The 14515-nt window shown below is 45.4% G+C and overlaps 1 protein-coding gene and 1 pseudogene across 3 annotated transcripts in view; one reads left to right on the forward strand and one right to left on the reverse strand.

The window, feature by feature from the left end:
• Positions 1-151: 151 nt before the first annotated feature.
• LOC113200077 (geranylgeranyl transferase type-2 subunit beta-like) lies at positions 152-1320 on the reverse strand (annotated as a pseudogene).
• Positions 1321-7489: 6169 nt separating this feature from the next.
• LOC113199760 (UDP-GalNAc:beta-1,3-N-acetylgalactosaminyltransferase 2) overlaps positions 7490-14515 on the forward strand; it is a 37163-nt gene continuing 30137 nt past the window's right edge. The window contains exons 1-2 of one of the 3 annotated variants that reach the window (XM_026412834.2): positions 7490-7729; positions 13322-13469. In XM_026412834.2, coding sequence (XP_026268619.2) covers positions 7618-7729; positions 13322-13469 — 260 coding nt within the window. In that variant the 5' untranslated portion in view covers positions 7490-7617. The remainder of the gene's footprint in view (positions 7730-13321; positions 13470-14515) is intronic. The other 2 variants (XM_026412842.2, XM_026412828.2) reach the window with 2 other exon arrangements.

Genomic DNA, 14515 nt, shown 5'->3' on the forward strand with positions numbered 1-14515 from the left:
ATGCAGCCTTTATTTTATAATATGTATAATTATATAATTTATTAAAATTAATTTAACAATATACAAAATATTAGCAGTAATTTTTAGGTTCAAAACCAGAAATGTTGAGATGGCAAAACTCTACAGAGATCTTTTCCATCAACAATCTGATCTAGCTCACTAGTTCAGGCTGAACATTGACTCTTGGAAGCACTTCTTCAGTCATGCAAAAAACAGGACTAACAGGTTTAATCTATTCTTCCCCCAAAAGTGACAATCCAGCAATGCCAAATAATATATGAAAAGGACCCACCATGTCTCCTGGCCTATCTGCAAACCCTCCAGCTTCTTCATCTTGACATGCCAAAATGAAATCTTTCAGTTTGTTTCTGTCAATCCACTGAAGCCTTCTAATTATCTTTAGGGAAGCCAATACCCACCACAAATAGCACACATCTGGTAACTTCTCCAGCCTTCCATTGAGTCCTCCTGAAGGTAACTGTGAGTTCACAAAGCCACCAACCAAGTAAATCAGAACTTACTTGATGCAAATGACTAGTAATAGCCAGGAATCTTGTGCAACAATAGATCTGTTCAGCATGGGATTCAGAACCAGGTTTACAACCCAATCCACCATCAAAGTTCATACAGGATAAAACAAATTCGATTGCCTTTTCCACATTAATAGCATCAAGTTTCCCCAACAGAGCCAAAGTTGCCACCGCACAAAAGGAGAATCTTGTATCATTTCTCCCTACTTTACAAAAGTAGATTTTCATATCCCATGAAGCAGCTGGTCTCTCTGGTCTGCACTTGTGTTCAGCCCTTATCTTTTTAGATTGGGCCCCTCTGTTCCAGTGCTCCTATGTGCTGATATAACTACCACAGGGCATGCTGGAACTCCAGTTAGACCAGTTGCTTACTGGGATCCCAAATGTTTCCAGCAAAAGAATCTTCTTTCTGTAGACTTTGAACATATTCCACAACCTTACTTACATCAATAACATTAATACTATCATAAAGAGTAAGAATCTGGACAGCACAAAGGGTATACAAAAGATGAAGATCATGTCCAATGCTTGCACTGATTCCACCACACTCATATTGGTATGACTTAATAAACGTCAGAATTTCTTCTCTATTCATCTGATCAAGTTGTCCCATGAGATCCATTACTCTCAGACCCCAGGAGATGCCACTCATTCTCAAATACTCAGACATACAGTATCCATAATCATCTTTCTTTGAGCCATAGGATGCAATATAATCTGCATGTTTCACCAGTAAAAGGGTGATAGGTGCATCAGACTTGAAGATAACATCCTTCTGTGGTGTGCCCATGTCTGGGAGTGAAAAGCTCACACCTAATTTTAAATGTTCCTGTCGGTCACTTGTTAGGCTAATTCCTTCCTAAAGTGTTCAACATGCCAGTTGTGCCTTAGCTATGATTTGGGGGACATAGGGAGGCACTGTGTCCATTTGTGTGGCCCAGAGAAGTGGCATGAGTTGAGGAGGTTGGTGGGGAAGGCTGGGGCAGTTGTGCGGACCAGACGGGGTGAGCGAGGATCAGGATGAAATGGGGGAAGCCAGTGCTCCTGGGGCACCCAACAGTGAGCTAGGAGGGAAAAGCATTTGTGGAGTCCCCAGCAAGGGACAGGCTGCATTCATCACTGGAAAAGTAAAGTATATACATCAAGAAGAAATAACTAGGGCTGGGGTTGTGGCTCAGTGGTAGACTGCTTGCCTAGCATGCATGAGGCACTGGGTTCGATCCTCAGCACCACATAAAAATAAAAGAAAGATAATATGTCCACCCAAAACTAAAAAATAAATATTAAAAAAGTGGAGATGATGATATCTGTTCAATGCTAATCACCAGCAGCCCCCAGATTTATGATTATCTTTAACTCCAGGGCAGTTGGTGTGGACAAGTTATTTCCCAATAAATGAGCTGACTTCTTTTGAGCTCAGGTACAAACTGATGCTAAAGGAACTGTTTTCAATAAACATTTATTGAGCACCCATTAGGTGGCTGTGGGGGTATCCCTAGGACTTTCAGGACTGTCCTCTGAATCTTCAAAGCATGGTGTCATGCAAGCAAGGAGCACAGGAGACAGGAGCACCAGCTCTGGGGAGTATGATGTATTCTCTTTGGGACAGGTGAAATTTGAGTGGTCATCTAGGTGGAGGTGCCAGAGGATACCTGAGAATAAAAAGAAGAAGGAGGAGAAATAACTAGGCCATAGTAGTTAAATCTGGACAGAAAATTGGAGTGGGCTAAAGGAGGATCCCAACATTACATTTTAACTTACATTTTATTACATGTATCTATTCTGATAAGTGTGCATTCACTTCACACTACACATGAGGTTTAGGGGAAGCAGAATAATCACGAGCAACAGTGATGACAGCATCAGAACGAAGAGCACTGAGACAGAGTCACCCTCTTGGTTACAAATGTTAAACAGCCACAATCACTAGAGCGCTGCAGTGCTGAGGGAAGGATAGACTAATGCAAAGATGGAGTTCATAAAAGGTGTCATTGTGTTTAGAACTCTAATTAAGTTAGTGACTTCATAAAGCAAGAGGTGGGGTGCAGTGGCCAATGCTTGTCAACCCAGGTACTCAGGAGGCTGAGGCAGGAGGGTCACAGGTTGAAAGCTGCTGGGGCAATTTAGGGAGACCCTGTCTCAAAATAAAAAATAAAAAGGGCTGGAGGTGTAGTTCAGTGGCAGAGTGCCCCTAGCTTTTATCTGTAGTAGAGCAAAATCAAAGAAAATACTTAAGTAAAGATATAATGTGCCCAGGGCAATAGTTAGCTTATGAAAAAAAAATTTAACTAACTGAAAAAAAAATTTTTAAAAACCTATTTAGAAGATTTTTGCATCACACCATATTCCAAAATAATTCCCAAATGGATTAAAAAGTTTAAAAAATAAGAATATGGATCAGATGGGCTGGGGCTCAGTGGCAGAGCACTTGCCTAGTGTGTGTGAGGCACTGCATTTGATACTTAGCACCACATACAAAAATAAATAAAATAAAGGCATGCTGTCCATCTACAATAAAAAAAGTGTATTAATCAGATGCCCTGGTCAATAACTTCCAAAATTATGGAAAAATAAAATATGGATAATTTGAATTTATAAAAATGTTAAATGTTTTTGTGTTCTAAAAGTCATAATTCAAAAGAAAAATATTTTCAATAAAAGTAAAATATAAAAAGTTAATATGTAAAAAGCTCATCCAAGTGGTTAAAAAGCAAATACATGGATAATTCACAAAAGAATAGAAACAACTGAAAAACCACAAAAATATTCCATATAAAAAATGTTCTGCCTTTTGAATCAGGAATTCTTTTTAGTTCTGGGGATGAAACCTGGGGCTTCAGATATACTAGACAAGCAGTATACTATACTAACATACTACTGAACTATACTACTGAACCACATCCCAGCCCCGCAAGGCAACATTTTTAATGCCAGGGGAAGTGGAATAAGAGATTCATGTTCAAGACAGTCACCTGCACTGATGATAGGGCAGTGTGAATAGAGACCCCCTAAAATAGTATTTAAAAAGAATATCCTATGGAATGTGGGTAGTTTTGTGAGCAGATGTGCCCATATTACTTGTTTTAGCAGAATTAAGGCAACAACCTCTACATCCAATGATAGGTATATCAAATGAGAAATCACAATGGGATAAATGATTAGGTGATTAAAAATGATAGTTTCTATACTTACAGGGTAGGAGAAAATAAATGAATATAAGTTCTTATTTATAGTATTCACAAAAATATTTTAAGTGGGAAAAAACTAAATAAAACATATGACTTGTATTTAGTGTAATTTAGTTCTTCACGTATTATTCTACATTTTCCAAATTTCTTCTCATGGTCACATTTTGATTTTGTAACAGGGAAACAAAAACAAAAACAGAAGTCCTCCCCTGGATCCCTCAAGCTGGACTGTAAGCTCCTGGTCGCAGCTTTCCATCTGGTGCTTCCTTCTGTCCTCCTTCTCCATCCTGTTCCCTGGCATTGAGGTCATACCAGACTGTTGAGATTCCCTCACAGCAGGTCACCTCTCCTGCCTAGGGTGCCTGTGAATGTCCTTCCCCACCCCTTTGCCTGCAGGCTCCAGCCCTGTGTTTACACAGGACAGCCCCTTCTGCTTTGTGCTGTCATAGCACCCATGCATTCCCAGCGCTAGTGGCACTGGATGGTAGTGCAGTTGACCAGCCATCTGAGCTTGCCCTTCCTTAACCCCTAATCCTTGCACCCACAGGTCCAAGGATTTGAAAGATGGTAACAAGTTATAAAAAACTATTTCAGCTACAGGGCTGTCAGAGAGCCAGTGACGACCCGCCCCTCTAGGTTGCCAACTGGAGGGATACCACCTTGATTAGTGAGTACTGTATGGTGGTTTTACTTATTTCTACCTTTAGTACTCACTGGAAAGTTGTTTCAATACTGATATTTAATACTGCATTCTAACTGGGCATGGTGGTGCAAACTGTCATCCCAGCAACTCAGGAGGCTGAGGCAGGATCACAAGTGCAAGGTCAGCCTCAGCAACTTAGTTGAAACCTTTTATCCAAATAAAAAAATAAAAAGGGCTCAGTGATAAAACACCTCTGGGTTCAATCCCCAGTGTATGCGTGTATGCTTGTGTGTACACACACGTACACACACACACACACACACACACACACACACACACACACACTGCTGCATCTGTCCACCTCAGGCTCACACTCAAATCCTCCTGCCCTGCTGTTGTGGTTTACATCTGGAGTGGCCCCCAAAGGCACTAGCCTCCTGTCTGAAAGGAATGAGGGGAGGCGGTGGAACCATAAGAGGGACATAGTTGAAGGGTCCTTGGGGGTATGTCCTTTGGGACTGTATCTTTTTCCCAGCCCCTTCCTCTCTGTCTTGGAAACTCCTTGCCAGCCTCCTCCATAGGCTGAGTGGCTTTTCTCTGCCACACCCTTCTGCCATGATATTGTACCTCACCTTAGACCCAAGACAATGGAACTGGCTGAACATGAAGTGAAACCTCTGAAACTGTCAGCAGAAGTAAATCTTTGTTTTTCTCAGGTATTTTGTTACAGCTAAAACATCTGCTCTTTTAATATTTTACATAGAACTTTCAAGAGCTTTGTAATGTTTTGAACAACCAATAAAAAAATTTTACATAGAACTTATCACCTTCCAGTATTTATGTATCTATATATGAAGTCTGAGGTCTGCACTTGCCTCTCTATTACCACAGGGCAGGTTTTACTTAAAGTGCCCTGCACAAACATAATATACCTGTAAAAGTGCCTGGCGTATAGATAATAGATGCTCAGTGAGTATTTACTAAATGAATGGATCTGACAAAATTACAGGCAATTTCTCTTTTGGGGCTATCTCATAATTCTTTATTCACAAAATGAAATGATAGGTTATTAAGAGGGCATTACTACCTTTTTTAAGGATTAAAATATATCCTTTGTGATAACCAATTATTACTCTCTTGACAATGGGTTTCCCTCCCACACACACACACACACCCAGTACTGGCACTTGAACTCAGATGGATTTTACCACCAAGCTACATCCCCAGCCCTTTTTAATTTTGAGAAAGGCTCTTGCTAAATTGTGTAGGGCCTCACTAATTTGCTAAGGCTGATCTCAAACTTGCTATCTTTCTCCCTCCTTGCCTCAGCTGGGAGTTGTAACAACTTGACAACTTCTTTTTTTTAATATTTTTATTTTGTAGTTGTAGTTGGACACAATACCTTTATTTTATTTTTATGTGGCTGAGGATCGAACCCAGGGCTGCACAGATGCTAAGTGAGCCACTACCCCAGCCCCGCCATGCTCTTGACAACTTCTAACTGAAATGTAGAAAGTATATCAACATAGCTTCTAAAACAGAAAATTCTCTTTGTGCAGTACTGGAAACTGAACTCAGGGCCTTGGACTTGTTAGGCAAGCACTTTACTACTGAGCCACATCCTAGCCCTGAGAGTTCTATCAGGATATGTGAAGACAATACACATTCTCCTTCCTTACTGCAATATGCACATGATGCCTGGGAAAGGGAAGGCTGATCTTGGTGACATTTTCCCATGTCACAATGATCAGTCTTTGAATTCCATATGTTTCCTACAGGAAGGAAAGTGTTCCTTTCTGTCTTCAGGGAAACTGCCCAGAAACAGTTTCGGCTCAAATTTGCATCCAATACTGCGGTAGTCAGCCTGAGAAGGTGCCCAACAATCCTCTTCTCTTGGAATTCACTCTGCATTGACTGGGGGCTGCTCTGTGCAATCAACAGGCAGGAGCGGCAGTCATCCAAGGGTTCACAGTGCAGGCGCCCACCGCGTGAGTCAGTCACCCAGGACGGGGCTCTCCAACCAGTGCCCGTCCTTCAGGTGACTACAGGGCCAGCTGACATCTGCCTACAACTTTTTAAGATCCTGAACCAGGACTTAGCTCTCAAATTCCCGACCTACAGAAATTGAGATAGCAAAGGATTACAGCTGTTCTTAGAATTTTGCATTTGTAACAGATAATTTAAAAAAAATACACAAATCTCTTTTTAAAAAAATATTTTTGGCCTCACGAGTTTATTTAAAGTATAGACAGTGTATAAACCCCGTAGACCCGTAGTTTTTACACGAACATTAAACCAAGAACACAGTGCAACAATGTTTAAGAACAACCAAATACAAAGTAACTGCAAGAGAGGGCTGCTCTGCAGAAACTAACAGGCCCCGCAGCGACGCTCGGGCTCAGGCCGCGCGGGGAGGCCGCGCGGGGAGGCCGCGCGGGGAGGCCGCGCGGGGAGGCCGCGCGGGGAGGCCGCGCGGGGAGGCCGCGCGGGGAGGCCGCGCGGGGAGGCCGCGCGGGGAGGCCGCGCGGGGAGGCCGCGCGGGGAGGCCGCGCGGGGAGGCCGCGCGGGGAGGCCGCGCGGGGAGGCCGCGCGGGGAGGCCGCGCGGGGAGGCCGCGCGGGGAGGCCGCGCGGGGAGGCCGCGCGGGGAGGCCGCGCGGGGAGGCCGCCGGAGCTTACGCGTCCGTGGGGGCCCCACCACCCGCAGCCCGCACACGCCCGGCCCCCGCACTTCCGTCCCGCCCGCCGGGTGCCGGCCTGGGCGGCGCCCTGGGCTCCACCGCGGGGGCCCGCGCGGCCCGACGTTCCCTCCCTGCGGTCCTGGAGGGCGGACCCCGCCGCCCCGCGCGGGGCCGGCCCCCACACTCTTCCTCGCCACGGCGGGCAGGCGGGCGCGGGACTTCGGCCCGGCGCGAAAGGCATGCGCATGCTCCGGTCGCGCGGGACCCTGGGAGCTGTGGTTTCCGGGGCGCGGAGCTCTGGGCGCGCCCCCTGCCTGCGGCCCGCGCGGGACTCCAGCTCCCGGCCGGCGCGCGCGGGGCGGGGCCTGCGCGCCGGTGGGCGGGGCCTGCGCGCCGATGGGCGGGGTTGCGCGGGGCGGGGCCTCGGCGCCGTGCGCCGCTGCCCGCTGTCGAAGGCAGGCGAGACGCAGGCCGGAGTCGCCCGCGGGGCCGGGCGCGCGCGGGGCCCTCGCTGTCGGCCGGGACGCGGGGGAGCCCTGCGCACTGCGGGGCGCGAGGGGGAGCGGCTGGGCGGCCAATGCGAAACTGGCTGGTGCTGCTGTGCCCGTGCGTGCTCGGGGCCGCGCTGCACCTCTGGCTGCGGCTGCGCTCCGCGCCGCCCGCCCGCGCCCCCGGGGCCGGCGCGGCAGGTGAGGCGCGGGGCCGGGGCCGGGGGTCTTGCGCGGAGCGTGGCCGTCGGGCGCCGGGGCGACAGGCCGGACGGAAGCCCATGCGGGGTGGGCGCGCTGTGCGCTCTGGGCCACGGCGGGGTCGAGTGGGACGGGCGCTGCTCGCGTGCCGCGGGTCCCGGAGCGCGGGGCCGGTTGGCGCGGTGCACTTGCGGGCACCCGTCCTGGCCGAGCGCGGCCACCGCGGGAGCGCACCCAGGTGCAGAGGGGTCCAGCTTCCCCTGCCGTTGCTCCTTAAGGGCTTGCCAAGGACTGTACCCAGAGCTGGAAAGCAAGCTATTTTTAAAGATGAGGTAATACCTATTTTGTTTTTTTAACTATGTTGGGATTATTTTCTTACCTCCTTTTCTCAAAACAGCTGTTTTTTTTTTAATCGGAAAGTTTTAAAAACTGGAATATTTGCTGTTAGGCATATGTCTCTTGAGCCTTAACTTAACAAAATATTTAGTAATCTTCAAAACTGGCTCACTGTCATATGAGATTATGTTGGAGTTATTTTAGTTTCTTATTTGACAAACCACCAGCTTTTTGAAAAAGCTATTATGTGACCTGAATATTATTTAAGTGATATGACGGAAGTACATATCACTTAAATACATATCACTTAGTGCTGTTAGCCTATTAACAAGTTGGGGGTTTGTTTTTTTTCTAGACTGAGTTAATAAGAAATTGCCATACATTTGAAGTGCTTGGTAACATCTGTTAGGTTGGTGTTTTATCAATTTCCTTTTCAATCAGTGAGTCCTACTGAAATGAACTTGCAGAGCACCCTTAGAATATTTTTTAACTTAACAGTCTTTTGGGGTTCAGTAAAACAAACAAAAACCTTGCCTTCATGCTTCCATCTTTGTGAGCCTGCAATCAGTTTCCTAGTTGGAGACAGGCTTTTCCTATTTGCTTGGTGTGTGACTGGTGCCTGTCACCCTGTTAGACCAGGCTAGATTAAGTAAACAGGTGAACTGTGGGAAGGGACAGTGAGGAGATCAATACTGGTTGTAGAAATTAACTCTAACTTTGAGTGGGTATTGGGCATCTGGTCAGATAATAAATAGGATATTGTAATCTAAAACCTGACAGACTCTTAACTTTTTCCCCTTAAGCACTTTCAAAACAAAACAGGACAAGGTTTGTGATTGCCAAGATTTCCCACAGCTGCTTTCTCTGTTATGCTTCTCCATGTTTAAACTAAAACATTTGGGAATTTTTGCATTTTGATCCTACTCTTTAAACCTAGACAGAAAACCCCAGGATTTTGCTAAATATTCTTCCCACAAGTTAGCATATTAAGATTTACTTCTGTTCTCTCTTCTGCCTCTTTGTCTACCTTTGATCCAATCAAATCGAGACAGTATTTTCTGGGAGATTTACCTCCCCAGAATATTAAGAAAGGCCTTCTGGCTAGCAGTTGGCTCAGCAAACATTGCAGCTTTCTCTGGGCCAGCTCCTGTATTAGGTGCAGAATTAAGCAGTAATCAAGATAAAGGGCTTTCCCTTGTGCATTTATTAATTGGAAGACAGAGGATAAGAAAATAATTATAAATCTCATGGAACGGTGACAAATATGTTTCAATAGGGAGTCACCGAAGGCCACTGAAGAGGTGACAGTTGAGCAGGGACCTGAGTGAAGTGAGTTGTGTTCCTGCCAGGATCTGTTCTAGTGGGGATTGCCTTCAACAGCTGAGACTCGCAGGAAGCAGCTGTTAAGGGGAAGCAGGCCTCCTTGTGAGCTCCATGCATCTGGAGGATCCTGCAGGATGAGGGAGATAGCCATGAGGCCAGGCATGCAGCTTACTGGTTTTGGGCAATGCCTTAGTAAGGATGGTTTAACAGTTAATTTAGAAGAATGATGTGATTTAAAAGAAAAAAGGGGGTGTGGGGGGGCCTTCCCTGTGTAGGCTATTTGGAAAGAAGAAAACCAAAGAAAGGAAAGGAACACATTCACTGAGTGAATACCTGCAGTACAAGGTGTGCTGGATGTCTGGTATGCTCAGAAGCCTGTGGGGACCTAGGGCAAGTAGGTCAGAAACCAATTGCTGCTTGCTTTGCAAGTTTGCCTAGGCCTACTTCTTCTAAAATTACCCCTGTATGCTGTGTGCTAATTGTGTCTCTGTACTTAAGTTTCTTTGTTTCGAAAATGATGATATAGGGTTGTTTTGAAGACTCAATGAGGCCCAGGACAGGGCCTGAGTCACAGCACTCCATGGCTTTGGGAGAGGAGGAGTAGTGTGCAATGGTGGTAGCTGAAGTCTGTGTTAGCAGGCTGTTTGGGAAGGTACCTCTGAGGCTGGCAAGAGCACACTGGAGTAGAGTACATGGTGATTCCTTCTCAGTAGGTCTGGAAGGAGCTTGTGTGGTTTCCTTTATTTTCACCTTTGGTGATTGATATTATCCAAGAGCATGCAATGTGAGAGTGGAATTTTGTTTGATTTTGTTTTTGTTTTTGAGCTTATTTTGAACAGTCAGTTTGAGGTCAGCCTCCCTAGGTTTTTGGATGTGCACTCCCTAGGTTTTTGGATGTATAGTCAGTGCAGAGCCTAGCAGGTAGCTAGACTTTCAGAATGTATTATAGTGTTTAAGAAAAGAAATGGTCACTATCCTGGGGAGCTTCCCTGGAGATATGAATTATTCCTGACATTGTGAAGAACTTGCTTGCTGCTGTCCGCACCTTTAAGCACAGAGAACACAGGAGGTGCTCAGTAATTTGAATGAACGAATCAAGAGAATAAAACTGGGGGGGATGAATGAATAAGTCATCCATCTGCTTTCATGCCACAGTGACTTTATGATTTAGAACTTGTTTCAAAGAAACTACTTTAAGTGTACTTGTTACAGAATCATATTGGTCATATATACATACAGTAATAATGTCTGTTTCATTCTACTATCTTTCGTATCACCACATCCCCTCCCCTTCCCTCGAATCACTTCCCTCTAACTCCAATCATTTACTGGCAAATGCCATAATTTTACTCTTCTTTAAAGTTGAATAATGGGCTGGGGATGTGGCTCAAGCGGTAGCGCGCTCGCCTGGCATGTGTGCAGCCCGGGTTCATCCTCAGCACCACATACAAACAAAGATGTTGTGTGCCGCAGTCTGGCTGGGTACAAAATAACCGTGAGGTCACGAGCCACTTGTAGGTTCAAACAGGAACTACTTTACTGCCTGAACCCCACGGGAACTCTCTAGAACTCCACGGAAACTCTGCAAGAACCAACGGGAAGTCCGAGAGAACTCAACGGGAACCCTGAGAGAACTCAAAAGTAGCGGCATCTACAGCAGCAGGAGCCACCCCACTGCCGGACAGCAGAGGTCCACATACACAACTGAATACACAGCTTGCCCCAATCCGGCATCATCCAGTTACAGCAATCAGTCATCATCCCAATAATTATACACAGCTGAACCTAATTATCACCATCCCAATGGCTCGCCAGTGTTACCTCCCAACCACTCCTGGCAAAATGTCAGGTACCATCCTGACTTGGTTGTGGCTCTCAACAGTTGTGTCCACTGAAAACTAAAAAATAAATATTAAAGCTGAATAATATTCCATTGAATATATATATATATATATATATATATACATTTTCTTTATCCATTCATATATTGAGGGACACCTAGGTTTCTGGTACACGTTTGGGGGAAATTATTTAATATGCTTTAAAATGTCATTGATGTAATACACATTCTTTTCATGTATCTGTGCAGCTTAATTTATTTGCACAAGTTCAAAATCCCCAGCTAATGAGCACTTAAATTTTTAAAAAAATCACCACTGAAGTGCCCTTCCTGCTCTCCTCCATCCCTGCCTAGTAGAAAACATCACCCTGACATAATGGCAGAGCTTTGCCTGCTTTTGTGCTGTATATTAATGGAACTGAACAGTATGAACATAGTTTTTACAGCCTATTTCTCTTGATATGATGTAGGATAGTATCTGTCTCTGTGGTATTCTGTCATAGATACACCATGATTTATTTGATGGGTTCCTTGCTTGTTCACTGTGGGCTTGCAGTTTTCACTGTTGGCAAGTGGTGCTGTGGTGAGCAGATATTTGTGTCAGTGACTGTGTCTTAAGAGTTCTCAAAAAAAAAAAAAAGAATTCTGGCATATTGCCAGAGTGCCCTGCAGAAGGCGGCACCAGGTTATATGTCCATAGCAGTGAAGGAGAGGGTCCGTTTCCTTGAAGTCCCTGCCATCATTTAGTTCATATTACTTAAAACACTTGTCAGTTTGTACGTAAAGGAAAAGTGGTGTTTTACTGCTCTAATTCAAGTTGAAGTTTTTTTTTCTATGGGTTGTTGACTATTTGCCTTCTTTCGTGAATGATCTTTATGTCCTTTTGTCTCATGTTTTTCTTAGTTTTCATTTTTGTCCCTGTTTTCAGGCACCAGAGTCAAACTTGATGCTGTGTGGTTGTAGCACATAGCAGGGTGAGAAAGGAGCCCTGGAGAAAGGTGACGTGGGTCACATCAGAGCTGTATATAAGCTGGTAGCTCTCAAACTGTAGCGATGAGAAACAAGGACGGAGCCTGTATCCTCTTTCTAAAGACAAGTTTTAGAGTTTGCATGTAGTCCTGCCCAGTAGAACTATGACAGTGAAAGATGAACCATTTATGACTTGTTACATGATTTTTTTAACTAAAAATGTTGTTTCCCCTCTTTTTTTATTTTTATTATTTTTTTTTGCAGGGCTGAGGATTGAACCCCGGGCCTTGCCCATGCTAGGCATGTGCTCTCCACTGAGCCCCATCCCAAGCTCCTTTATTCTTTAGAATAATTTGTATATAATGAAAGTTTTGCTAGGTAGACTTCATTGACATAAGTAAGGGTTCTGATACTTTGCAGTGTGAAAGTCCTTTGACTTCACCCCACAAACTTAATAACTAATATCAATGCAGGACTTTACCTGTCGAAGCACTTTTCTTCTGGCATTTGCTGTTGAGGGTCTCTTCTGTGTCTGGAGCCAACCCAGGACCTTGGTACACATTAAGTTTTACTAGAGCTTTATGGGAAGTGTTGTTATATCCATTTTTAGTCAAGGAAACGGAGACTCAAGAAGTTAAATGGGGCTGGGGATGTGGCTCAAGTGGTGGCACGCTCACCTGGCATGCATGAGGCACTGGGTTCAATCCTCAGCACCACATAAAAATAAATGGATGAAATAGAGGTATTGTATTCAACCACAACTAAAAAATAAATATTAAAAAAAAAATAAGTTAAAGAACTTTCAGCTGATTGTGGCAGAGCCAAGATTCTGTGGCCTGATTGACTTGTTGTCTGTTATTGATTGACATATTGCCTTTTCCCTTACCACAAGCATCTTACCTGTTTTGAAAAACTTCCATGCTTGCATGAGTGCAGAAAGATGGAAAAGACTGAGGTAGTGTTTACCTTTGAATGGGGGCTTATGGGTAATTAAAGACGTGTTTTTCTTTGTAATTACTGCACACCTAAAGACATTTTATTTGTAATAAACTGCTCCTGTTATACACTGAACTTACAGCAACTGAGACATAACTTATTTCTGGTTTCTCATTGTTTGTTTATAGATTCCCCGGCCTTCTTTCCTCAGTGGAAGTCCAGTCACTATGATGTGGTGGTGGGTGTGTTGTCAGCTCGCAGTAACCGTGAGCTCCGGGATGCTATAAGAAACACCTGGCTGAAGCACTCGCTGCGTCACCCAGCCCTGAGTCAGCGGTAGGTGCTCTGCAGGCTCCTTGCCTGCTTTGAGGGTGTTAAGACCCTGTCTTCTGGAGCTGGAGATGCTGATTGAAATACTAGGCCACCTTGCTTCTCTTACACGTTGTTGGGCCCCAGAAATGGATTTGACCAGTTTGAAGCTAATGGGCTCTTGGAGGAGAGTGTGTCTGTTGGTTATGCACCGTGGTTTCTTTTTGGCTCTGACCTCGTCTAGCAATCCCAAACATTTCCACTCCAGAGTGCTTTTCCCTGACTGCCCAGAGGTGGATGCCTGGGGTGTGGCGAGCGCCATGCACATGCCCTTTCCTGACTGCCCTGGCCACACTGTGCTTCTCAGCACCCCTCCTGTGGCCAGAAGGTGGCTCAGCCATTGGTTAGGAGCATGGGGCCCTGTCTGTTCTCCTTATAATGAGGGAGCTGCAGAAAGGAAGCTTAGAAGCCAGGCCCCGTGATGCGCAGACACTTGAGCCATGAGCAGAAGGGGCCTCTTGGGAGTTGAGCTAGCACTTTTGAATAGCACTGCAAGTGAATTGCAGGTGTGAGTTTTCTTGTCACTGGCCATGAGCATTTGGGGATCTCCTGTCCTCCTCACGCAGCTTTCATTCCTTTCCAAGACAGGTTTCCTTAGTCATGATCCCAACGATGGTAGAAATCATTGCCCAGCAAGCAAAGGCCTAGGATTGTCACCACTGTCAGACCACCTCCAGAACACATACTTCCTACAGCCTTTCCCACCTTGGTGCCAGTTTCACCATGGCTTCCTTGCTTTCACGGGCCACATCCTGGCCCTTGGTGCTGCTTTAGGTCAGATCTGGAATGGACTTCTTCCACCTTCTCTGTTCCATTCTTACCTGATTGTGCAGGAGCCCCTTCTGTGGATTTCCTGCTTCTACCTTTGGCTCTATACATTCTGTTTTCCATATAGCAACCAGTATGGTCCTTTTAAAATTAGTAAAATAATGGTAGTTTATACCCCTGCCTGACTTCCTTTTCTTGCTTAGAATGAAATCCCCAGTGTCCAGTGGCCTCTGTTCCTCTGTGCC

This window comes from Urocitellus parryii, chromosome 9, assembly GCF_045843805.1.
Source record: "Urocitellus parryii isolate mUroPar1 chromosome 9, mUroPar1.hap1, whole genome shotgun sequence".
NCBI classification, from domain to species: Eukaryota; Metazoa; Chordata; class Mammalia; order Rodentia; family Sciuridae; genus Urocitellus; species Urocitellus parryii.